This window comes from Lissotriton helveticus, chromosome 4_1, assembly GCF_964261635.1.
Source record: "Lissotriton helveticus chromosome 4_1, aLisHel1.1, whole genome shotgun sequence".
NCBI classification, from domain to species: Eukaryota; Metazoa; Chordata; class Amphibia; order Caudata; family Salamandridae; genus Lissotriton; species Lissotriton helveticus.
The window spans coordinates 800,882,432-800,910,292 of NC_136063.1; the positions used below are offsets into that span (position 1 = coordinate 800,882,432).

Below are 27,861 nucleotides of genomic sequence, written 5' to 3' on the forward strand. Positions count from 1 at the left end.
TGGGGGGGATGATCGGTCCAGTACTGTGTCCAACACACAGGTAAAGTTGAAACCAACTATCCAGGGCACACAAGCCCAATGTGGCAGGGCCTCAGACAAATTATCAAAGAATGAGGTCTGATCAGAATTGGGAACATATATACTACCAATCACTATGGTTGGCCATCCAGGGTGCCTTTGCCTAGAACATATCTGCGCCTCAGAAAAAAGCTAGTAATTAGTGGAAAAAACTTGTCCGCACCAATGCCTTTGGAGCTACCAGATCACAGGCTCAACAATATGGGCCTCTTGTAAGAGTGCAGTGTGTGTCACTCTGCGCCTCTGTGGTTCTGAAATTCTGGACCCTACTGTTGTCCCGGTATCGAGGTCCGATACCCGTGTCCCGAAACATCAACGTACCATGACGAATTTGGTGTCGACAAACCGATAATGATTAGGACATCATTCCTATGCATTTGCGTCATGATCGAGACATGCTAACACCCCTGAATCGTAGTTTCCGTCCCGACGCCTCAGACTCCATTTTGTAAACGGTATCCATCTTGTGTCTTGCCCTCATGATAAGTCAATTAAAGGTCGAGCTTGATCTAAAAGGACACGTCCACCTTCCCTGACTCCCCCCTGACCTGTCCCAACTGACTCCATTGCCTCCAGCCAAACCTGTTTGGGCAGCTCCTCGCCCAGTGGCCTAATACGATAGCATCAATGCATAACATGCCACAAACCATTCACTACATCCAGATCGTGTTTTCTACACACACGCCTGTCCGCGGTCCCTGTTTATGGCCAGTTTTATGACTAGGAGGTGCCTTCTTTTATTGGGGCTTCACCGATATCTGATGGGAGTTCCGGGCTTGGCTGGGTAATCTATCACGAATTGGACATCTAAAATACGGGCTTGCCTACATGACTTCGCTCTTTTGTATTATTGTAGAAATATGTGTATAGCCATATCATAAACTCAAGAATTCTTGCTTGCAGCTATTATTTTTGTATATAAGGAGAAGGCTGGTTCTGTAAAAATGAACAGTCTCCTGAGAACACATGACCCGTGTTTGTCGTGCTTCTAGGACACCTGTTACTTGGTAGCTGCCAATAAAACTTGATCTCTGACTCGACTAGAAGACTCAGTGTTTCTGTGGTCCGGAACAAGGGAGAACTCAGAGGTCTTCGGGTGTTATCCCCTGGCACCAAACGGGTTCCTAAAAACCCGTTACCTCAGTTGGCGCCCAACGTAGGGCGGTATCAAGCGGCGACGGTCCAAGCCAGATGTTCGTGAGGAGCTTCGTGTGAAAATTCCAGAGGACGGCCAGCCACTTCAGCGACCCCTGTATGTCGACGTGGTTCCGAAGGTCTTTGCTGCGAGGTTCCCCGCGTCCCGACGGCTACGAAGGACTGCTGCCCTGACTATCGCCTTGTTTTGGACCCAGTGATCCTTGGTAGAGCGAAACGATAGACGAGTCTTCTAGCGACGTCACCGATCTTCAAATACTTCAGTTAAGTATAAGTGGAGCGTCTCCCAGTCCTTAGTTTGTCCTTAGTTTTTGGTATCCTTGAGATACGCTTTGATTTGGTACTTGCAAGCCCCAAAGCCGAAGGACTTGTGTATTCACGAGAAATATCGTAACAGATAATCCTTTGAAGTTTGAAGCTAGACTAGTGAGCAAAGATGCCTGGTTTTAGCAGACTTGGAAACTTGTTTTGTCTTGGTTATAGTAAGGACTCCCGATTAGAGGATTCCTGTCCGGTTCCTCCGATTGGAACTCCAACATATGAGCTCTATGTAAAACACGGCGTAGGTCCTATCACATATAATGAAGTGTGGATAAAATACACCCGCAAGGATGGTGTTTTAAAATGGCCCCAATATGGTAGTTTCGACTCAGAAATATTAGATAACCTAGAGGTCAAATTATTCAAGAGAAAAGCCCGGCCGGCGATGTTTGACTCTTTCCGCTTATGGCGCAAAGAAGCCAAACAGAAAGAAATAAAATTAGCAAAAAAGAATAAAAGAGGTATGTCAATGGTGCAAGCTGCCGTTGATTACAGGGATAACGAGGAAGAGCAGGAAAACGAACAAATACTTAGGAGCAAGAAACTAGCAGTAGATAAATGCTACCCCATGTTACCATATAAGGGACAAGGTCAAGAGGAGAGATCCGAGAAAGACCCATTAATGTCCCACTTATTAAGCTCACCTCCACCGTATGCGTTAGACGCTACTACAACGCCAAAGCATTTTACTATACCGCGCCCCGGCGCACGTAACCCAGCTCTTGCACGAACGCCAGCTCCTCTTCAGCTGGTTTCTACTTCTCCGGCGCAGCCTTCTCAAGGGCCGCCATCTTTGCTACATACTCCATCTACTTCTACGACTTTGCCTACAGCTCCAGCTATTGTCTATGATACTACGTCTGCTCCTACTTCAACTTCCTCTGCTGTTGCCTCTACTTCTTTGCCTCAGCCTGTTTTTTCCGAGGCACTTACTCCTCCGCAAGGTTCTCCTTCTATTAGACAAAGAGTGACAGGTACCGTCACTAGTCTATTTTCACCTTTCTTTGGGTCGCCTAAAACAATGCCTAAAACAGAACATAGACAGTCCCGTAGTCAACTGCCTGATTACGAGGAAAGAAAAGTGCTGAATGAACTAGCACGCCAATGGATTACGGATACTGTTAGATATGATGTTCAGTCTGTTATGGAAGTTTTCCGTCAATGGAATGCACCCACTCAGAGATACGTATTCGAAGAGATGTGTGTATATCTGGGCGAAGATTTGGAGACGAATGATCCCAAATACACAATGAACGAACTATGGCGTACACGCTTTAAGTTCTATGAAGGTATGATTATAGGTGCAGATGTTGAGAAAGCGATAGAGTTATTGCTCTCTTATAGGAGTAAGGGAAACGTCTCTAGATCATGTCACGAAGACGATGCACCAGGTGGAAAAAGAGCGAGACAGTACCCCATGAGAGAGGTTCCTCCGGTTTGGAGGGAAGGTGATGCGAATGCGAATCCACCAATTCTGCCTCATTTCCAGCGTGTATGGGTACATGTCCCCTGGAAAAGATCCGAAGTCTAAGCACTCAAGCAGACACTGCCTGATCCTCGTAAAAACCCGACTGGGTATTATAAGGAGTTATCGCAAACTACAAGCTCATGTATAATGAATTTAGCGGATATAGACATGTTGTTTGGGAACGTTGTTCCACATCCTTTATGGAGCAAAATACGTCATACGAACCATGACCAAGAACTAGGTGACTCATGGGCGAACATTGCCGCTATAGATGCTAGACAAATAGGTGGTTCTAAACCTGAGCCGTTAATAGCTGAACTTCCCGGTAGAATTATCGCGTACATGAAAACCATGATGCCTGAAGTACGCGTAAACTGGGACAAGCTATCTGCGTGCAAGCAGAAGAAAGATGAGAATGTGTCTGACTTTTTCACAAGATTTGAGGAGACTTTCACCGATCATAGTGGTCAGGATATGGCTACCGAGGGTGGTCAAAGATTGTTTGTAGACAAATTCGTACATAATTTAATCCCTGAACTGTGTAATAAACTGAAAGATTCAGAGAGTGCTTGGGCTGTCTCTACGTCAGCGCAAATTTTAGCTACAGCCCAGTACTACGAAAATAGGCGCAAAGACGAGCTAGATAAATCGACAAAAAGACAAAAGATTTAAAAACTAAAGTTCTTCTCCAGCAAGCCTATCCGCCTCGTACGGCTAGTCAGCCCAATTATCAACAACAACAGCAGTATTCGAGAAACGCGCAAGGAAACGAGTTTTCCCATCAGCGTATTGCTTATGGCCCGAATCAATGTGCGTATTGCAAGGAAGAGGGTCACTTTAAAGGTAATTGTCCGGCTCTTGCGCGACGTTTGAGCGGTGCTTCAGGTGTAAGGGGAAGAGGTGTTCAACATGCCCCTAGAGGTAGGGGCCGTGGAAATTTCACCCAGAATACAACTTCTTTTCCGCCTCAGAATTCGATGACAGCTTTGACCAACAGAATAATGCATCGTCTAGGTCAGCTCAGTACTATGCTGACGACTATTACACCGAACACGAAAATGAGGGTAACGATTGCTAGGACAGCCATGGACAAAGAGAGGGAGTTGTTTCAGTTCCAGTAGATCAGAATGGACCTTATGTCGAGGTAATTACCTCAGGAGTGTCAGAGCCATTTCTGCTGGATACTGGTGCTACAAAAAGTTCTATCATGCACTCGAAACTTCCTGGCGCACCTTTGTCTGGCGAAATGAATGTTTCAGTAGGTTTCTCTGGCGCCCCTGTTAGAAACCCGATCTCTAGTCCTATATCTCTTTCTATTGGCCCGTGCGAATTAGAAGCACCCCTCATTCTTACAACAGGTTGCGGTGAAAATTTGTTAGGTTTGGATTTGCTAAAAAGGTTATATGCGACTTTGTACTGTTCCCCCTTGGGAGTACAACTTACTTTAGGTAAGAAAGTCATTTCTCCAATGTATTTGTCAAAGGACAATATTCCGACTGAATTGTCATCACTTCCTGATATACTTTGGGCTAATGGCTCCAATGATGTAGGTCGTTTGGAGATAGCACCGTATGTCATAACATTGAAAGCCAACGTTAGGTTGCCACGTATTCCCCAATACAAAATATCTAGCGAATGTGAAAAGGCGTTATTGACGATTGTTTATGACCTGATTGATAAAGACGTCATCGAAGAAACAACAGGAAATGTTTGTAACAGTCCAGTTCTGCCCGTCTTAAAGCGTACTGATCCTTTACAACCGCCTGTGTATAGGTTCGTCATCGACCTCAGAGAAGTGAACAAGATAGTTATCCCACAGTTTCCAGTTGTCCCCGACATTACTGCTTTATTGACGATGGTTCCAGCTTCAGCAGCTTGGTTCTCGGTGATTGACCTGAAGAACGCTTTCTTCAGCATCCCGATTGCTGAGGAGAGTAGAGATATTTTTGGATTCAATTTAGGAGGATGAAGCTTCCGCTTCAAGTGCGCTCCTCAAGGCTACTGCGAAAGCCCATCAATATTCAGTCAGGCCCTGAAAACACAACTAGACACGATTATTCTACCGAATGGTTCAACTCTGATTCAGTACGTAGACGATCTGCTGATCGCTGCAGACACTGAAGAAATTTGCAAACGAGCTACGCTGTCATTATTGCATCACTTATGTAACATGAAGCACAAAGTCTCTCTCTCCAAACTACAATTTTGTCGACAAGAAGTTACCTACCTAGGTCACATCTTGTCGAAGGAGGGAAGGAGACTGACACCAGAAAGAATACAGGCAATTGCAGAACTGAGTGCCCCAAGGACACAGAGAGAGATTAGAGCCTTCTTGGGCATTAAATCGTACTGTAGACAATGGATACCGAATTTCTCACTACTAGCCAAACCCTTGCTGGCACTACTCTGTAAAGACACGCCAAATCCTATGCCCTGGTCTGAAGATTGTCAGACGAGTTTCCACGAGTTGCGTGATGCATTATGTTCGGCTCCTGTGTTGGGAAACCCCAACTACAGTAAGCCTTTTACATTATATGTCCATGAGAAGGAAGGTTGTGCATTATCAGTTTTAACACAACACTTTGGGGACAAACAGCGCCCATGCGCGTATTTTTCGGCAACTCTAGACCCTGTGGCTAAAGCCCTACCAAGTTGTCTGAGGGCTACCGCCGCAGCAGCTGTCTGCATTCGACAATCCGCTGGATTAGTCATGAATAATACTCTGATCGTTATGGTCCCGCATGCAGTAGACATTTTACTAAACAGGACGAAGACACAACATCTTACTAGCGCTCGACTATCCAGTTACGAACTTACACTGCTAGCAAGTCACATCCACATAAAGAGGTGTGATACACTGAACCCCGCAACGTTATTACCCATTCCGACAGAAACAGACAAGATTGATAACCATGACTGCTGTTTTAGGACAGAAGAAGAACAGAAGAAGAGACAAAAGGGAGAGTAGACTTACAGGACACTCCCCTTCCTGAATGCAACGATACTTTATGGGTTGATGGTTCATGTTTCAAGCTGCCGAATGGTGATACGACTGCAGCATATGCCGTAACGACATTACACACCATTATAGAGACCGCGCGCATTTCCCATAATTCTGCACAAGCTGCAGAGCTAATTGCGCTTACCAGAGCATGTGTGTTAGCAAAAGGAAAGCGAGTGAATGTGTACACTGACAGCCAATACGCCTTTGGTGTGGCTCACAGTTTTGGGAGATTGTGGCGTGAACGTGGGTTTCTTACGTCACATGGTGCAAAGATACAACATGGTCAGCTAGTTAATGAGCTCCTCGAATCACTGACCTTGCCACTACAAGTTGCCATTGTGAAATGCAGTGCACACAAAAAGATTCAAGATGATGTTGGCCGCGGGAATGCATTTGCAGACGAGGTTGCGAAAGAGACTGCAAGGAACACAATGAGTCGGATGTATGTTGTAGGTCCTGCTAGATGGATTACGGATGTAGGAATGTGTGAGGACACCATTGAAAGCGTGAAATCTATACAAGCCGAGGCAACTGAGAAAGAGGTGAATGAATGGAGAGAAAGTAAAGGTAGACTAGACGCGAATGGTTGTTGGGTCGAACTGTCAGAACACCAGCGATGGCTATTACCTAACGCATATGTACTTGCAGTAGTAACCATGGCTCATGGAGTTGCGCACATTAGTTCGAGAGGAATCTGTAAAGTATTGGCCCCAGTATGGCAAAATGGTAATATCCCGAAATATGCAGAGAATGTGGTCAGAAACTGTATGGTGTGTTTGAAGTACAATCCCGGTAGGGGAACCCCAACTCCAGCTGGTCATTTTGCGCCTCCAACGTATCCGTTCGAGGTTTTGCAGCTCGATTTCATTCACATGGAGAGATGCAACAATCTGAAGTATGTGCTCGTTGTTGTTTGCGCTTTCTCCAGGTGGGTGGAAGCGTACCCCCTTAAGGACAATACTGCCTTGTCGACTGCCAAAGCCCTTGTCAAAGAGTTCTTCCCGAGATTCGGTATGCCTAGAATCGTCTGGAGTGATAATGGAAGTGAATTCGTAGGACGCGTGATGAAGAGAGTGTGTGAGTGTTTCACTCTGCGAATCACCCCCAATCAGCTGGATTAGTAGAGTGCTACAATGGCACTTTAAAGCTCAAATTAGCCAAGATCCAAGCCTGTACAGGTCTTAAATGGCCTGACGCCTTGCCCCTAGCACTCTTGTCAACCAGAATGACAGTCCATTCCAGGTTAGGACTTAGTCCTCATGAGATAGTGTTTGGCCGCCCAGCCAACGTCTGGGGCGTGCCAAGGCCAAAGAAACTCAGCGAAATAGAGCACCCCGTACTGCTTGACTATTTGTGCGAATTAACAACTAAATTGCGTGTTTTACACCAACAGGTTCACAGCTCCTCTCCGCCAGCCTCTGACGATCCAGGTCACTCCATCGAACCCGGCACGTGGGTCTTGGTGCGGAATTCCCAGCGCACAAACAACGGACAGCCGAGGTGGACCGGACCGTACCTGGTACTTCTTTCCACGAGATCAGCTGTTTGGGTGGAAGGCAAAAAGAACTGGGTGCACGGGACCCATTGTAAACGGGTCCCTCTGCCCCTTCCATACGACCGGTGGGTCAACGAAGGAATTGCCGACTCAGAGACAGAATCCATACCTCGTTTCATCCCTTTCAGCGATGCACGTTTAAAAGAAACTAGTACCGAAAAGGAGAGTGATCATATTTTACAAGGACTTGTGCCACCGTCTATGCAGTTGGACACTACCGAACCTGAGACATTGTTTGAAGACCACACCGTACCAGGAAAACAACGGTACAATTTAAGGTCTAAACAAAGAGACTAATAAAAACAAACAAATGTGATTTTCTTTTCCCCTAAGAACTATTTTTGACTTTTCAGCTCTCTCGCCCAGGGAACTTGCTCATTTTTGATTTTCGAACCGCCATCCGGTTCTGCTGCTAGGGTCGCGGTTGAAGTCTGGGGAGTGCAACTGGGGACGTTTAGGTCAACGGTTCTGGTTGGTCCAAGGGAGTTACCCCGGACTGAACAGAGCGCACTCCCTGGCAGAACCAACCTACCACCGCGGGCAGCAACTAGAGGATGGAGTTTCCTAGGGTAAAGAGACCTGCCAGACTCACGGACTTTGAAAGACAATTATGCCCGATACTGGCCAAAAGAAGTTTTTTGATAATATGTATTTTTATGTTGTGTAGCATAGCAATGTTCTTGACTGGTTATACCCTATTCGTCTTTCAAGTTTCCTTGTTCTCAAATGACACTCGGCCAACTCCTCTTCTCACTCTCTCCACACACTCCTTTCACCCTCTACCTGAACACGAGTCTGCCAGAAGACTCGAATTTGTAAATAACTCATTCATTCAACTTCTACACCAACACCAGTCCATAATGAACACATCGAACTGTTGGGTATGCGGACTCATGCCGCACACGACTGATAAGGGTATCCCATACTTCATCCTGCCTTTCAGTTATTATGGTTCTCTGTGGGCTTTCCAGACCATGTTCCTATTCGCCCTAGAACCATACCCGACCCGTTCTACTGAGAGTGATTCCAGTAACAAGGCACTAGTAGCAGGTATAAGAAATATGAGTAGAGAGTTCGACACCTATCTTACGATTCCCAAAGATGAACTCACTCCGTACACTCGTTGGAACGTAACTAAATATGGGGTTTACCTGAGTAAAAGCCAGACAGCAAAGAAATCCCGCCCAGTTTGGATAGTACCCAGCAGAGGTCACTTATGTTTACAAGGTATCGGTAGGGATCCCAAAGCACAATTAGGAAAGAGTATATGCACGGAAACATATGTGTTCGCTTCCCGAACTTCCCCTATACTATTAGCAGCCAAAGGCACGTATTTCGTCTGCCATGACCAAGCCTACACCTGGTTGCCCCCTGACTTCTCAGGTACATGTTTTATTTCATTTCTGCTGCCTCCCACCTACACGGCCAGAGCAGATTACCATCGGACAAGGACAGCTAGAGGTGTCGTGAGTAAAGACGACACCGCGGGTCAGGAATTCGCTGACTTCGCAAAGGGTTTTCTGCCATTTTGGGGGCCTATGGTGAACAGCAGGAATATTCGCCAGTTATCGAGGATAGTTGAATCCGCCGTGATTACAACGGCCGGAGCCCTTGGCAATTTGACGACCGAACTTCAGTCGGATCGACTTATGACACTTCAGAACCGAGTTGCCCTAGATATCATACTCGCCGATCGTGGTGGTGTGTGTAGAGTGATCCAATCCAGTTGTTGCATTTTCATCCCTGATAACGCACCGACAGTGTACCAGGCCATCTCTAAGCTACACGAGATATCTGGTTCCCTTCACGTAGAAAAGGGGACTGGTCCTTACTAGGGTGGTTCTGGGAACTGATCGCTACATGGGGATGGAAAACACTGATCTTCATTGGGATGATCTTAGCACTTCTGTTTATGTTCTGCCTATGTGTACAGTGCGCTCCTGCACTATGTGGCCTTTGTGCTACCTCATGTGTACGGAAGCCTGTGTCAAGGGACGAACTGAGCAACAGAATGATGCTACAGCAGCATCTCCACGAATTCCTTCATACAGATTTAGACTCGGATTAACATGAATTATTGCCTTATATGAGGGCAAAATTCTGGACCCTACTGTTGTCCCGGTATCGAGGTCCGATACCCGTGTCCCGAAACATCAACGTACCATGACGAATTTGGTGTCGACGAACCGATAATGATTAGGACATCATTCCTATGCATTTGCGTCATGATCGAGACATGCTAACACCCCTGAATCGTAGTTTCCGTCCCGACCCCTCAGACTCCATTTTGTAAACGGTATCCATCTTGTGTCTTGCCCTCATGATAAGTCAATTAAAGGTCGAGCTTGATCTAAAAGGACACGTCCACCTTCCCTGACTCCCCCCTGACCTGTCCCAACTGACTCCATTGCCTCCAGCCGAACCTGTTTGGGCAGCTCCTCGCCCAGTGGACTAATACGATAGCATCAATGCATAACATGCCACAAACCATTCACTACATCCAGATCGTGTTTTCTACACACACGCCTGTCCGCGTTCCCTGTTTATGGCCAGTTTTATGACTAGGAGGTGCCTTCTTTTATTGGGGCTTCACCGATATCTGATGGGAGTTCCGGGCTTGGCTGGGTAATCTATCACGAATTGGACATCTAAAATACGGGCTTGCCTACATGACTTCGCTCTTTTGTATTATTGTAGAAATATGTGTATAGCCATATCATAAACTCAAGAATTCTTGCTTGCAGCTATTATTTTTGTATATAAGGAGAAGGCTGGTTCTGTAAAAACGAACAGTCTCCTGAGAACACATGACCCGTGTTTGTCGTGCTTCTAGGACACCTGTTACTTGGTAGCTGCCAATAAAACTTGATCTCTGACTCGACTAGAAGACTCAGTGTTTCTGTGGTCCGGAACAAGGGAGAACTCAGAGGTCTTCGGGTGTTATCCCCTGGCACCAAACGGGTTCCTAAAAACCCGTTACCTCACCACTGCATAGTGGTTGTTGGCTATTCTCATGCCTCTGATATTCCATGTGAAGAAATTACAATACCTAAATGGCAAGGGATGTGAGGTCATACTATAGCATTGGTGGGAAAGGAAACACGCTATAGAGAGTAAGGGATGCGCAACACAATCAGTAATAAAGTGAAGTGTCAACAACAGCCTGCAGGGAAGTAGAAGATATGAAAATAGATAAAAGTATGAAGGGTAGAAGGCAAAAACCAGACCGATAAATAGACAACACTCTATGGGGTAGTAGCTAGCCAAGATGGGAAATTAGGGACTGTTGTAAGCCTGTCTACCTTACTGACAGGAAGGGAGATCCTAGAGAAGTGCATTGGTATAGTGGAAGTAGTGCTGCAGGAGCGGGCACTTCGAAAGGGAAATTGCAGCCGAGGCCCGACAGGCCAGCGGCATGGCATCCACAGCAGCTGCTCCAGCCCATTTGCAAGAGATGTCAGTGATTTTAGAGTGCGGTTGGGCCCCCAGGGGGGTGAAGGGAAAGGTGTAGGTGTGTGGAAGGGCAACGGGCAGAAAAAATGGAGGGAGGAGAAGAGGGAAATGCAGGATTCTGTATGCTCTTTCTATGGAAAAGAAGAGGGACAACTTGTTCAGTGGCATAAAGCTTTTGGAAAAGTCTCCAGGTAAGTCACAGTGTCTGGACCCTCCACACGCACAAGGTAACACACCTGATCCAGTATGTCCATAACCTGTCACCGCACCTCTGCTTACTCCAGCTGAATCTCAGAGACGGTCACCTTCGTCTGAGAGCTTTCTGTGATCATCCCAAAGCAATCCTAGATCCACGGCATCGATCTTGTGCTCCGACAACGACCGGGAGTGTTCAATGGTGGCTAATCTAGAATCTAACTTTCCCAATCTGTCAACTACTACAGGCAGAAGGAGCAGCAGGGCATTCGCTGAATTCAGGTTTCTGGGACGCTGTTGTGGAACAAGGCTTGCCCACCACAACCAGGATGGTTGGCTGGTCAGTCCCAACAGGAGCACGAGGATAGAGCAAATCAGCTGTGCACAGGCTCATTTGGAGATGCAGCATGGTGTCCAGTCACATCTGCAGCACAAGCAGCCTGGACACCAAGGTGATTCCTACAGAGTTTAGTCTGATGAGGGCCTAGTAGTTTGGGAGGGCCCCTTGAAAGGCATCGCAAGTCCAGCATGGCTCTCTACAGGAGGGGCTGTCCCAGGAAACCACTTTGAGGCAAGCCTTGCACGGTTAAAAGGACACCCCAGCATCAAACCGCCAAGCATTCAATGGCAGGCTCCTTGTGTTTGCTATACACATTCCCAGTACCTTATCCAGGAAGAGATGGCAGGGTAGTTGTGGGGAGAAAATTGGGGGTGCACAGTAGTAGGGTCTAAGGAATCAGCAAACAAAAACCAAGTCCTCCAAATGATGCCCCCCAGAGTCACACCAGTCTCCAGGTGCCCTAGAGATGAAATATAGAGGGGCATGAAAGGGTATTAGTGTCTGCAGCCTGTGCATGGCATCTCCTCAGGAATCCCACAAAAAGCTGCCCTGGTGCCCCACGCTCCACTCACCGTGGAGTTACGTATGCGGATTTTCAGGGTGTCAGCATAAGCATACTCAGAGAAAAAGACACACTGCTAGTAGAGGTCGGAATGTCTTTCTTGTGTTTATTTTAGACACTTGCTAAAAAATACAAGCATTGGCTGCGCCAATAGGTCTTTTTTCTTTAATGCACAAGAGTGCATAAATTTGATGCAAGGTGCAGTACCATAGGTCGTTACTAGAGATGTCTTGGGCAAGAAACAAATGCTTGCTGTAGCTGGGGCAGTGCCTTAAGCGTTCCAAGATAACCCTTGTACCAGACATAAGCTGCAGACTTCATTGCCTTAACATGTTACTAGAGGTAGCATGTGCTTCTGCTGCTGCCCCCTCAATCACAGAATGCCACAAAATGGTGAACGGATCAGTACATATCTAGATGGAGGATAGCTGATGCCTCTCTTTCGCACCCAGAGCATCCCTCTTTTAATCTATGTACAGCTTAGAGTGGTGTATATTGGAAAATCCCCATTTGAATTCTAAAGCTTTGAAGAGTTAAGAAATTGTCATTATCGTGGGCCCAGAATCACAAATCCACCAGCATCACCCAGTTGAAAAGGGGGCATGACAAGTGGAGTAGAGTACACGATTCAATCCCCGGCATCTACAACCATACGACTTGTTTTTTTAGCAGAATGAATATTTTTAACATGCATAGGGTGAACATATGAATCCATGTCCCTGGGACACAGGACACTCCTTTTCCAGTTCTGGCCTTCAAGTTGACACGCTAGTGCAATCTGTAAGTTGTTGTCCTGTTAAATTTAACCAATGATATGTGTTCTGTGAGAAAACACAAGGGGATTTCTACTTTGCATTAATTAAAAACAATAATTGGCAAAAACACAGGTCTGACTTATAACTTTTAGTTTCTGGAAGCTTCCATCTATAAAGTCACTCATCAGTGTGCCCTTGCATTCACGCATGTCTCTATGTGTTCACACATTGACACTGATATACCCACTAACTCATCTGCAAAGCAACACACGCGACAGGCACTTACATTTATAAGCTAAACCTTTGGGTGTGCTGGCAGTCTGTGAGGGTTTTATTTTCAAATCTGTTTATTGAATATATTGAAAACAAGAAAAATTAAACAAATAGGAGATATACAGCCATGTAACAGAACAAAACAAGCATTTGCAATGCAATAGGTCTCGCATCAGGAAAGTTTGAGCTATTGGTATTGTAAATGACACATTTTTACTTATGTGTTGGTTTTGAAAATAGCTAAATTAATAGCTTTGTCATTTACAATGCCAATAGTTTTAACTTTCGCAAATGTGACACCTATAGCATTTGTAATGCAATATGTGTTGTATTTAAGTGACTTAGATGTATTGATATTACAAATAACAATGGCTTTTAATTTTTTTAAATAATTAATACTTAAATAAAAGGTATTGTAATGTATAATGGCAATAGCTTAATAGCTTAAACTTTTGTAAATAACTTTTGTGAAGATTATGTTCAGTGTATTTTATTGTGACAAAATCCAAGAACAGAAGTGAAATATCAACATCTTTTGTGACATTTGTAATAAAGCTTGAAACATTGAGAGAACATGTTTGAATCAGTTGTTGTTGAATGGTTGCACAGATTGATGCTGTGGTGGCTCTGAATGATGTTGTGGTGGCGACGAGTGATGCTGTGGCATTCAGTGATGCTGTGGTAGCGCATAGTGAAGTTGTGGTGCCCCTGAGTGATGCTGTGGTGATGCGGTGGATAGTGAGGGCGATAGATAGAGGGAGGGCGATAGAGGGAGGGCGAGAGATTGAGGCAGGGTGAGAGATAGAGGCAGGGCAAGAGGGCGAGGGATGGAGTGTGGGCGAGGGATGGAGTGTGGGCGAGGGATGGAGTGTGGGCGAGGGATGGGGTGTGGGCGAGGGATGGGGTGTGGGCGAGGGATGGAGTGTGGGGCGGGGGAGGGATGGAGTGTGGGGTGGGGAGGGATGGATGGAGTCGGGGGAATGGATGGATGGATGGATGGAGTGGGGGGATGGATGGAGTGGGGGGATGGATGGATGGATGGAGTGAGATGGACGGATGGATGGATGGATGGATGGAGTGGGGGGATGGATGGATGGAGTGGGATGGATGGAGTGGGATGATGTATGGATGGAGTGGGATGATGTATGGATGGAGTGGGATGGATGGGTGGATGGATGGAGTGGGGTGGATGGATGGAGTGGGGGGATGGATGGAATGGGGGGATGGATGGATGGAGTGGGATGGATGGATGGATGGAGTGGGATGGATGGATGGATAGAGTGGGATGGATGGATGGAGTGGGATGGATGGAGATGGATGGATGGAGATGGATGGATGGAGTGGGATGGATGGATGGATGGAGTGGGATGGATGGATGGATGGATGGAGTGGGGGGATGGATGCAGCTCTTGGCAGCTTCCTCTGGAACAAAGGCAGTAGAAGAGTATCACTGCATAAATTGCAGCTGCCATCGGACAAGGAGGGTATGTGGGCGCCAAATTCAGAAAATTATTCTTTGGAAGCACAGTTACAATGGCTGGTCTGTTGGCTAGCAGGGCGGCAGACAGAGGAAATGTGCCCCATGCCCGTGACTAAGGCAAAATAAATCATGGGCAAATCACTGCTCCCGCAAGCTCGACTCCCCACAGGGGCTAACGCCTTGACACAAGTGCAAGTGGCATACAACAGTTAGAAACAGGCCTTGAGACGCACTGCTGCAAGATTTATAGGTCTACCAATACACTTTGACCACTTGAGAAGTAGCTACCCCCACCCCTCAACTTACATTGTTGGGCATCGAATGACCCGTGCTCCATCATCCTAGGTGGAGCGGGGGTCCCCCTCACCCCCCTCCTATTCCACCTGGCTGTCTTTATTCATAATGAGGAGTGGATGGGGCTAGCCAATGGGAAATGTACCACCTGGATTGCTTATGTTCTTTGTTGCTGTACTATAAACCCATAGCCAGCACCTACCATGTAATACCGCTGTTTTATTATCCATATGTCATGCAGGGATCTGTAGTTTGCTTCCTGTTTTTTAAAATATTGTTACTGAGCCATCGGCTCCAGCCACACGGTCAAGCCTGTATTTACTAGAGAGCGTAAGTAAATGTCGATAGTTGATGTAACAAATTGTACAATGCTTGAAATATCGTCAAAATCAATTAAAATGGTTTAAAAACACATTGATTTAACGCTTAGAAAGTGCTACTTCAAAAAAAAAAAAGACAAAAAACATTCGAAATATTCAACCCATAAAAAATTGAAAATCAGGGAGGAGAGGAAGGAAGTATATTATATATTCAGGAAAATAGAAATAGAAAACCGTTGATAAAAGAGAAGGAAGAGAAAAGAAAAATGGAAGAGACAGGGGAAACCGGGTGAAGAAGTGAAAAAATAAGGGAATAGACAAAAGTGAGCAAGGAGGGCTACCCGGTTAAGAAAGTACTGAATAGGAAGAAGAAGACAAGCATTTACAATGCAATAGGTCTCGCAGCATTAAAGTTTGAGCTATTGGCATTGTATATTACAATGTGTTACATTAATTTGTTATCAAACTCTGAATTGTTGTATAAAGATGATTTGCAAACTGTCAAATGTTGCTGAATAGTAAGCAACGTTGTGAATAATATTGTTTGCTAGTCATCCTTGGGTACCAGAGTACTTCACTTGAGGCAGCTCACTACTCTGCACTCACTACTCTGCACTCACTACTCTGCACTCACTACTCTGCACTCACTACTCTGCACTCAGCACTCACTACTCTGCACTCAGCACTCACTACTCAGCACTCACTACTCACTAATCTGCACTCACTACTCACTAATCTGCACTCACTACTCTGCACTCACTACTCTGCACTCACTACTCTGCACTCACTACTCTGCACTCACTACTCTGCACTCACTACTCTGCACTCACTACTCTGCACTCACTACTCTGCACTCACTACTCTGCACTCACTACTCTGCACTCACTACTCTGCACTCACTACTCTGCACTCACTACTCTGCACTCACTACTCTGCACTCACTACTCTGCACTCACTACTCTGCACTCACTACTCTGCACTCACTACTCTGCACTCACTACTCTGCACTCACTACTCTGCACTCACTACTCTGCACTCACTACTCTGCACTCACTACTCTGCACTCACTACTCTGCACTCACTACTCTGCATTCACTACTCATTACTCTGCATTCACTACTCACTACTCTGCACTCACTACTCACTACTCTGCACTCACTACTCTGCACTCACTACTCACTACTTTGCACTCACTACTTTGCACTCACTACTCACTACTCTGCACTCACTACTCTGCACTCACTACTCTGCACTCACTACTCACTACTTTGCACTCACTACTCTGCACTCACTACTCACTACTCTGCACTCACTACTCACTACTTTGCACTCACTACTCTGCACTCACTACTCACTACTTTGCACTCACTACTCTGCACTCACTACTCTGCACTCACTACTCACTACTTTGCACTCACTACTCTGCACTCACTACTCACTACTCTGCACTCACTACTCACTACTCTGCACTCACTACTCTGCACTCACTACTCTGCACTCACTACTCACTACTCTGCACTCACTACTCACTACTCTGCACTCACTACTCACTACTCTGCACTCACTACTCACTACTCTGCACTCACTACTCACTACTCTGCACTCACTACTCACTACTCTGCACTCACTACTCACTACTCTGCACTCACTACTCTGCACTCACTACTCACTACTCTGCACTCACTACTCTGCACTCACTACTCTGCACTCACTACTCTGCACTCACTACTCTGCACTCACTACTTTGCACTCACTACTCTGCACTCACTACTCACTACTCTGCACTCACTACTCACTACTCTGCACTCACTACTCTGCACTCACTACTCACTACTCTGCACTCACTACTCTGCACTCACTACTCTGCACTCACTACTCACTACTCTGCACTCACTACTCTGCACTCACTACTCTGCACTCACTACTCTGCACTCACTACTCTGCACTCACTACTCTGCACTCACTACTCTGCACTCACTACTCTGCACTCACTACTCACTACTCTGCACTCAATACTCTGCACTCACTACTCTGCACTCACTACTCACTACTCTGCACTCTACTCACTACTCTGCACTCACTGCTCACTACTCTGCACTCACTACTCACTACTCTGCACTCACTACTCCTCACTCACTACTCTGCACTCACTACTCACTACTCTGCACTCACTACTCTGCACTCACTACTCTGCACTCACTACTCACTACTCGGCACTCACTACTCACTACTCGGCACTCACTACTCGGCACTCACTACTCACTACTCTGCACACTCACTCTGCACTCACTACTCACTACTCTGCACTCACTTCTGCACTCACTTCTCTGCACTCACTTCTCTGCACCCACCCCATCGGTATTACAATGAAAGATGTATTTCCACCCTGGTATATATGTTATGAGGACACCGTTCATGTGCCAACTCCTATAAGATACCTTTTAATATGCGAGAATGTGCTGCATTGATATATACTTATAAGGTCCCAAAGACGAGACCGATTGCCTTGCAAATGCTTGTTTAACAGTGTCACTCTAAGGTCCACTCACACAATTGTCCAGAGAGTTAAAAACTGTCAAATAAAGGCCTTCCTTCTTCCCTATGTCTCGGACAGTTGCAGGGACGCCCACTTTCTCCCAACCACCCCGTCCCATAGTGCCGCATGCCTGTGGAGGTTACTTTGTAAACGAGGGCAGCCTGACCAGGGGGGATAGCTGTCGGTTTCTGTTGGGGATCAGGCGAGATGACTGCAATATCTGCGCGCGCATTCCAAAACGAAACCTAGCGTGGGGGCGGGACTTCCGTCTTGTGCGCGAAGCCCTCGCCCACGGAGTTCCTGGTCCGAAGAGCAGTGCGTGACGCGGGGCTCCCATGCCTGAGGGAGAGCCCCGCGGAGGCGACAGAACACCGGATTGGCGGTAAGTGGGCCTTGGGGGGCGCTCGTGTGTGTGCGCGCGTGTGTGTGTATGTGTGCGACGGCGGGGGTGTCTCTGTATGTGTGCGTGTATGTGCGCTCCTGTGTGTGTGTCTCTGTGTGCGACGGCGGGGGAGGGGGGCGAGTGTGTCTGCGTGCGTGTATGTGCGCTCGTGTGTGTGTGGCCGTATGCGTGCAGGGGGAGGTGTGCCTAGGTATGTTTGCGCTTCCCAGGAGACAGCCAGGCCGAGCGCGGTGCGTGCCAGTCGGCGCGTGCCAGTTTCAAATCGCCTCCAAGGCGATGTGCGCGGCCAGGATTGTCTCCTGGGAAGCACACATGCCGACAAAAGGTTCTCGGCGGAGACGCGCTTCGCGCGGCCAGCCGAGACCTAAAAATGAAACCAAAGTCCCTCACAGGAAGCAGAATACTGCAATACAATTCTGTAAGACACAGCCAATACATTTTAAAACACCAAATCTAAAATTGGGGGAAAACTGAAAAGTGAAAATCTGTGAGGGTTTTGAGTGTGCATTGAGTAGTGTGTGACTGCTTGCTACTCTGTGATGGTTGTAAAGGTGATGTTGGCAGTGTGTTAGTGTTAGTCTGTGACAGGTATGAGCGTGCTGTCTGTGATGTGTGTGAGTGCTTAGGTAGTGTGAGACTGCTACTCTATGAGGCTATGAGAGTGATGTCTGTAGTGCAAGCCTGCTTCTTGGTCAGGGGGTGGAAGAGTGTGACAACTAGTGTGTGAGTGATTTCAGTTTTATGAGACTGCTCCTCTGCGACAAACGTGAGAGTGCTGTCAATAGTACCAGCTGCTGGTCTGTGAGGTGAAAAGTGCTTATGGTTGAGTGTGATAGCCGGTGTGTGAGTTGGGAGAGTGCCTTGAGTAATGTGAGAGTCCTATTCTGTGATGCATGTGGTGGTATGGCGCCATTTCCACAGGATCATTTCTGGTCCGGAGTGATTGGCCTATGAGGTGAAGGAGAGAGATCCCTACAAGGCCCGGGGTCTGCTCTGTGAATGGCTTCTTCCGGTGCCCAGGCATTGCCTCCTCGCCCTGGATGAAGAAGTGCTGGTTCTACACCTGACAAGCTACAGCTATTCAGTTCCAATGCGGCACCTTTCTCCTTAGGTAAGGCTTGCTGGTCCTCTGTCAGGGCTGAATGAGAAAGGGGAGCTATTTATTAGGGGTGTGTGAATGCTGGGCGCTGAATAGAGCTCCTGCCCCGTGGCCTTTAGCTGCAGGAGACCGAGATAAATAGACTGTGTGCGGTAAGCACTCACATGATCTCAATGTGACACTGTACAGTCAAGATGGCGTACAGTGCAGAAAAGTATCCCATATGCTGCTCTTGTGCTGAACACAGTTCTGGCTGCATTCGTCATGTGGGGATGGGTGCTGGTGGGACATGCAGCAGTCATGAATCTAGTGCCACAAGTAATACCACTCAGTATGTGTGTATTTACAGGCTGTGCTAAGGACTACTTTTTCATGTGAACATCCGCGATATGCTCTGGGCGGGTCCAAAATGTGATGGGCAGCCTATCGAGCCATTGCATGAAGGGACCGCAACCAAACAAACCAATGGCGGAAGAGCAATTTCCCAAGGGTTCTTCTTTTTAACGGTTGATTGTAGGGGTGTGTGTTGCTCTGTGGTGTCTGGTGTGAGCAGTGGTGACATAAAGTCTTGCCAGACAGCTTGACCTGTATGCAACGAGACCTATAAAACATCCTGCCTGTGAGAAGTATTCTACATCGTCATAAGGAGGTTTCGAAACATGTTCCTTTCTTACCTTGGTCCATGGGCTTTTCACAAATGAATCCATAGACGTCATCGCAGGGGAAATCGTTCCATACACCACCGGGGAGGAGTCCTGCGCAGTCCTCCCCCGGGGTGTGTCCGTCCCCCCAGTTGTCGGGCTGTCCAGTCTTCCAGTTCCTTCAGGAAACAAAATTAAGCCTTTATTTGAAAACCTGGCACACAACACCAGTGCTTTCCATAGATGACACCCGGAGAAAAAATGGGAAAAACAAGCACGTCACCAGAAACGAAAACAAGAAACGGAACAGAGCTCTTTTCCAATATGCAATTCTCTTCTGTTACTAACAACAGATGTGCTGTTGGGAATTCAGGCCATCCCGCCAGAAATCTGACCGTTATTAAGAGCACTAATTCATGCAAATTACTATCCATCAATTACGTTTTAGCTTTGTTTTTATTTGGTATATCTGATTTTAGCCTCATCTTAGGAAATAGGAGCCCAGTGTTCACGAGTCGACAGAAGCTTGTGGTCTCTGACTGAAGATGAGCCATATTGTTAAGCAACTGGCCACCATCCAGGGGATGCTTTGCATTATGGGATTTGGTTTACAGTAGACAGCAGGAAAGGCTGGATAAAAAGGGCTCTTGTGAAGTTTATCTTAAGGTAGAAAATAATGTCAAACTGAGAAGAAAGATGAAATGCAACTTAACCAATTATGCAAGTAGCCACATCTCTGCTTTTTAGACCGAAGCCTACCATCCAGTGCAGCTCTATGGTTTTCTAACGACATCTTGGGAACATTCGGAAAGCTTCCCTGGGATTGCAATCCTTACATTGCTTACCATAGGCTTTGTGGTTTGTAACTCACATTCTCTTGCTTTCTATTGGCTGGCTTTATTAGTTTGAAGCGGACCAGAAAGCGCAGCTGTCTGGTTTGCTAAAGACAGTCAGAAAGCTGACCTAGAAATGCATTCTGCCTCTTGCAAACTATTGGTTTTGTGGTTTGTAACTCTCATCGTCTGGCTTCCTATTTGCTGGCTTTTATTTGCTCTAGGCTGTCCAGCTTGATTTCCTCCCTCCTATTGCCCAAATTTTGTTTACTGTGTTCTTCCGCTTTCTGTAAATAAACACCCTTTAACACCTTCGGCGCTCAAGACAAGCTCAGCTCATCATGAGGCACAGTGGAGCTGTGCTTAAGACGAGCTGAGCTTGTCATAACCGCCGCGGAACGCCCACGCGTGGATAATTCCCCTACAGTGCGGGGCGTTCCATTGAGTGGGCGGAGTTGTGACGAGCTCAGCTTATCATGAGCACAGCTCCGCTGTGCAGCATGACGAGCTGAGCTCGTCACAAGCGCCGCGGCGCCATGCGCGGCCCCCCTCCCCCCGCACCGCCGGGTAATTAGCACAGCGGGGTAATTAGACCCGCGGGGGAGGGCTTAAATCTTGTTATTGTCAGAATTAGTACAAATGAAGCACATTTTTTTTGTAATTCTGAAATGTGCTGTAAACAAATATTTGAATACAATCAAAATACATCATTACACTAAGAGATGCCATTTGCACACATTATTATTTGTGCGAAGTAAAACCGTATTTTGATGCAAATGTAATGGTTATTTTATTTGAAAATGTGTTTTCTGTAATGGCAGTATACTACCACACCATGCATACTCCACAATACGCCACTCCACTCCATTCTATGCCTTTCCATCTATGACACATTACTCCATTCTAAGGCACTCCGGGGTATGCCACTCCAATCTACACCCCTCCACTCTAAAGCACTGTACGGCACGCCATGTTACTCAACTTCACAAAAATCCAATCTACGCTACTCACTCCATGACATAACCGGCCACTCCATTTTATGCCCCTCCACACCACTTACCCCACTCCATTGCACCCCACTCCAATCTACCCCAATCTAACCCTCACCACTCCACTTTGCCACAATTTAACCATCTACTCAACTCCAATCTATCCCACTCCATGCCACCCTACCTACCCAACCCCACTCCAATCTAGCCTCTAATCTTAGCCACCCCACCCTACTTCACTCCAAACTACTGCAATGCACTCGACTACAATCCAATCAACCCCACTCCACTCTACCGCAATAAACACCACTCAACGCCATCTAACCCAATCAAACCCACCCCATTCCAATCTTCCCCACTCCACCCCAATCTACTGCCCTCCACTCAAATCTACCCCACTCCACTCCAATTCACTCTAATCTACCCTAATCCACCCCACTCCAATCTACCCCAATCCAACCCACTCCACTCTACCCAACTGCATTCCAATCTACCCCACTCCACTCTACTCCACTCTAATGTAATGTACCCCAGTCCAATTTACCCCACTACACTCCAAACTCCACTGCACTCTATTCAACTCCTCGCCACTCAATCTACTCCACTCCAATCTACCTCACTCCACCACAATCTACCCCTCTCAAATCTACCAAATGTACCCCACTCCAATACACCACAATCTACCTACTTCAATCTACCACACTCTACCCCCACTCCAGTCTACTACAGTCTACCCCACTTCACTCCAATCTACCACACTCCAATTCACCCAATCTATCCAACTCCACTCTAATCTGCCCACTCCACTCCAATCCACCCAATCTTGCCCACTCCACTCCAATCTACCCCACTCCACCTCAATCCAATTGACGCTGCGGACTCCACCACATTGTACCCTACTCCAATCTGCCCTACCCCAATGTCCCCCTCTTCAATATACGCCTATCTACCCCACTCCAATTTAGTCCACTCTACCCCAATCTACCTTACTCCATCCAACCCCATTGCAATATACCCCACTCCACTATACCTCTCCCCAATCTACCAAACCCCGCTCTCACCCACTCCAGTCCAATCTACCCCACTCCACACCAGTCCACTCAAATCTACCCCACTCCAAAAGGATCCACTCCAATCATCCCTCTTCTATCTACCCCACTCCATTCCAATCTACCCTACTCTAATCCACACAATCTACCCCACTTAACTCCAATCTACCCCATTACACTCCCCTCTTCCCCAGTCTATCTCATTCCACTCCAAACTACCCTAATCCACTGTACCCCAATCTACCCACCTCAACCCATCAAATCTACCCCCTCCACTCAACCCCAAACTACCACACCCCATTACACTATATCCAATATACCACACTCCACTTCACTCCAATCTACCACATACCACCTAAATCTACTCCAGTCAAGTACAATCTAACGCATTCCATCCCAAACCAATATAGCCTACCACACCCACCCCACCCCAAACTACCCTACTCCAACAATTCATTCCAATCTACCCCAATATATCCCACTGCACTCCTTCCCAATCTATCCTACTCCTATCTACCCCAGTTCAATCCACCCACTCCAATCTACCACACTAAACTACCCAATTCCTCCACTCCAATCTACCCCACTCGATTCTACCTCATGCTACCCCCGCCACATTACACCAATCAACCCCACTCCACTGCACCCCAATTTACCTAATTCCGCTATACCGACTTCACGCAAAACCAATACACTGTATGCCACTGCACTGTAGGACACTATACTCTCCTCTGCAACATTCTACTCGACATCACTGCACTTTATGCCATTGCACGCTACACCACTCTACATCATTGTGCTCTAAGTCACTCTATTCTACTCTGAACTACAGTGCTGTATGCCACTGCTTTCTATGTCAATGCACTCTACGACACACTACTCTTCAAGACTGCATTCTCTGCCACTGAACTCTATGCCACTCTACTTTATGCCACAGCACTCTACTCTACACTATGCCAATGCACTGTACGCCACTACACTACTTTACATTACGCCACTCTGCACCACTCGCCACTATGCCATGCACTGAACTTTATGCCACTGCACTCTAGACCAATGCACGTTATGCCACTGCACTCTACTCTGCACCACTCTACTCTAGGCCACTCTACTGCACTCTATGCAAATGAAATGTATGCCACTACACTCTATGCCACTCTATTCTGCGTTGCTACGTTCTATGGTAATCCACTCTTATCTACTCTGCACTACTGCACTCTCCGAAACTGCACTCTACTCTATGCTACTGCATTGTTTGTCACTTCACTCCACTCTGAAACAATCTACTCTAAGCCACTGCACTCTTGCAACGCTATTCCACTTGGCTCATCTCCACTCTATTCCACTACAATCTACCCTGCGCCTCTCCTCTCTTCACCACTCTACTCCATGCCAATGCACTCTACAGCACTTTACTCAAAACCAATACACTGTATGCCACTGCACTGTATGCCACTATACTCTACGTCACTGCACTCTATGCCATTGCACGCCACGCCACTCTACACCATTGTGCTCTACATAACTGCACTCTAAGGGGGACATTCACAAAGAAGTGGCGGTGAGAGGCGCTAGCCTCCTTGGCTTAACGCCTCTCACCACAACTTCGGAAACGCCAGGCTGCACCCTATTCACAAGAATGTGGTGCAGCCTGGTGTTTCCCCCATCAACGGCGCTAAGTCTCAAGATTTAACGTTAAAACAGGCACACTTGCACCAGAGTGCAAGGGTGTCTGTGGGCAGGGAGGTTTGTTAATGCACAGGAAGGTGTCCCTTCCTGTACATTAACAAACCGAAAATGCCAGTTTGCTTTATCCATGTGTGCTGCTACATGCAACAGACATGGAAAAAGTGAAAACGAAGAGAAATAAAGCTTTTCTCCTCGTTTAGCCACCTTAAGACCTGATTTTTCTAGGTCTTAAGTTTGACGCTGCCACCTATTATCGCAGCCCTTGACAACAGGCGGTTGCGTCAAACTCAATGGGTGTTGCGGTGGTACGCCCATCACAACACCCACTGCACGCCCCCTTTCACGCTAAGTTTAGCATGAAAGGGGCCCTATTCTCAAGGCAGCGTTAAGCCACTTAACATGGCTTTAAGCCACGTTAAGTGGGTTAACGCAGCCTTGAGAATAGGGCCATGGCCCTATGGCCACGGGAACGTTAAATAAAGTGACGTCCTCGTGGCGATAGGGGCTTGTGAATATGCCCCTAAGTCACTCCATTCTACTCTGCACCACAGGGCTGTATGCCACTGCTCTCTACGACACACTACTCTTCATGACTGCACTCTCTGACACAGAACTCTATGCTGCTCTACCACTGCACTCTACTCCGCACCACTCAGCTCTACACCACTCTACTGCACTCTATGCCAATGCACTCCTGCCACTCTAATCTATTCTGCAACACTGCACTCCACGCCACTGTGCTACACACTACTCCACTCTACACCCCAGCATTCTATCCTCCAAAACTCCACTCTACCCTGCACCACTTCACTCTACTCTGAAACAATCTACTGTACACCATTACTCTTTATGCCACTGCACTCTGTGCCACTCAACTTCTACGCCACTGCAATCTATGCTGCACCACTCCACTCTACACCACTCTACGCCACCCTATGTCACTGCACTCTACACCACTTTATTCAAAACCAACACACTCTACACCAAGCTACTCTACACCACTATACTTTGCGTGACTTCACTCTAGGCCACTCTATGATACTTCACTCAACATCACTCCATTTAGTGATGCTCTACTCCACTCCTACACCTTACTACACTCTACAACACTACTCCACCCTATGAGGCTCAACACAACTCCCTTTATGCCACTTTACTCCACCCTATTCTACGACACACTACTCTACTCCACTCTAAACCATTTCAGTCCACTCCACTCCACTCTACGCCACTTCACTTTATGGCAATCTATGTCACTCGACTCTACAACACTCTACTCCACTCTATGCCATTCCACTCTACTGCACTACTCTATGCGACTCCACTTTATGACAATCCACTTCACTAGACTCTACACCAGTCTACTCTGCTCTACACCACTCCACAACACTCTATTGCTCTCCACAACACTCTACTCCACTTTGACACTCTACTCCACTCCACTCCACTCTAGGCCCTTATACTCTACGCCACTCTACTCCCTCCACGACTCTCTATGCCACTCCAGCTCACTCCACTCCACGACACTCTACAACACTTCACTCTCCTTTATGCCACTAATCTTTAGCCATGTGGAAAAGCAGCAATGCTGATGTACAAAATGGCTAAAACATATTGGGTTTGCCAATAGCTCTTGCGTAGGCGAGACCTATTGGCTTTGTCAAAGCTTGTTCTCAACTTGAAACCAAATTAGGAGAACTCCCTGTTCCTTACAAGCATGTTTTCTTTGCACATCGCCACTACTCTACTTCAGTTGTACTTTGCTATGTTATTAGTTAGGTTTGTCAATTTATTTCCGCGTGGTAAGGCCTGGTTTCTGTAATTTGGCAAGTGCTGTTAGTGCGTTTCAGATTATGGGACCACACAAGTAAACAGCCTTTTTTTTAAATAATTTCTGACAAACTAGGGGCCAAGAGCAGGACATGATATCAGGCAGCTGCATACAACACAGCAAATTTAAGATTAGTGGAAGTACATTTGTATGGGCTTACAAGGAGAGGAGATTTAAATTTGGAGGGCACAGTTTTTGAACGACCCTCGTACAGTAGACCAGATAGGCAAGGTGTATTTTGTGGGGTGGTAAAAATGGTGGTATGAGACTAGGTAGGTTAATGGTTTTAAAATACTTCCATACACCTACATTGCCCATTACAAAATAGTTATTTGTCTTTGGCAACATAATGAGTACTGAACGCTTTATGCTCAAAAAGGGATTCCTGGGGCTAGCTCTATTTCCGTCATGACAGTATTCGAGGCATATCCTGGCAAACCAATCCCAAAAGACCAATTTGTGTATTTCCTAGAACTTAGCCATTGATACATGGCGTATGCACACACATTGTCAGGAATCTGCAATCATGCCACTAGCGGGAGCTCCCGAAGGCCCTCTGGACTCCTGCCTTTGTCTCTAAATGTGATGCTATACACTTCTACATCTTGCCTTGGCAGATACACTTTGTATTCCAGTCCAGACTGCCACTCCCGTGTCCTGATGCATCATGGTCCTTGTAGTTCCCTCTGTCTTTAGACCCATTCTAGATCAGTCCTGGTAGTGGTTTCTTGTTTGCTAGATTTGTTCCTGGATCCTATGGTTATTTTGAACCCTTTATCTCTGTATTCTAGACCTGTCTCTATGTTTGCTCCAATCCAGGTTTTCCTATTTCCTGTCTTGCGTCTCCTGGTTTCTCGGTCTTCCTTCCTGCAAGCTTCAGTTCAGCCTTCCCTTTATTGGTGGTTCCCGGCACCTGGCTAATTCCTTGGGGCTGGCTCTCCCTGCACTTGTGCCCCTCTCCTGAGCCTCCAGCTATTTCAGCCCTGTCAGTGCAGAGTGCAACGGCTTGCAACAGACCTCTGTTGCGTCTCCTTGTGCTCTCGTTCCTGCTGCCGTTACTACCGGCTTGCCCTTTGATTCTGTGTCCCCTTTTCTCTGAAACCATTGTTTTATTTATTTGTATTTATTTATTTTATTTTTATTTAAACAGTTTTATATAGCGCTGGCTAGACCCAAGGGTATCAGAGCGCTTTGCAGGGATGGCAGTAGAGACAAGGTGCGATAATTACATTACAATCGAACAAAAAATGAAAAGCAAAATATACAAGCAAGAAGTAAAGAGCAATAAATATCTAGACAAGGAAATAAGAAGTAGCATAAAATCCGAAACCAGGAAATGAGTAAACTATGCAAGCGGGGATTGTCCAGGGTAAATGGCGGGAGGTATGGGGCCAGGGTAGAGCGGGGGAGGGAGAAGGACGAGGAGATAGCATGTAGAAGTATGCAGGGAATCTATGAGAGCAGGTGGAAGGGGGGTGGAGAGAGGGAGGGAGGGGAATGGGGGAAAATGTGAGAGAGAGGGACGGGGTTAGTAGGAC

General features: G+C 46.8%; 1 protein-coding gene and 1 long non-coding RNA gene across 3 annotated transcripts in view; one reads left to right on the forward strand and one right to left on the reverse strand.

Moving 5' to 3' along the window:
* LOC144828875 (uncharacterized) overlaps positions 1 to 27,861 on the forward strand; it is a 778,691-nt gene that overhangs the window by 525,395 nt on the left and 225,435 nt on the right. The gene's annotated exons all lie outside the window — the stretch shown is intronic.
* COLEC12 (collectin subfamily member 12) overlaps positions 1 to 27,861 on the reverse strand; it is a 585,337-nt gene that overhangs the window by 42,222 nt on the left and 515,254 nt on the right. The window contains exon 9 of the mRNA XM_078687450.1: positions 19,966 to 20,111. Within this exon, the coding sequence (XP_078543576.1) occupies positions 19,966 to 20,111 (146 nt within the window). The remainder of the gene's footprint in view (positions 1 to 19,965; positions 20,112 to 27,861) is intronic.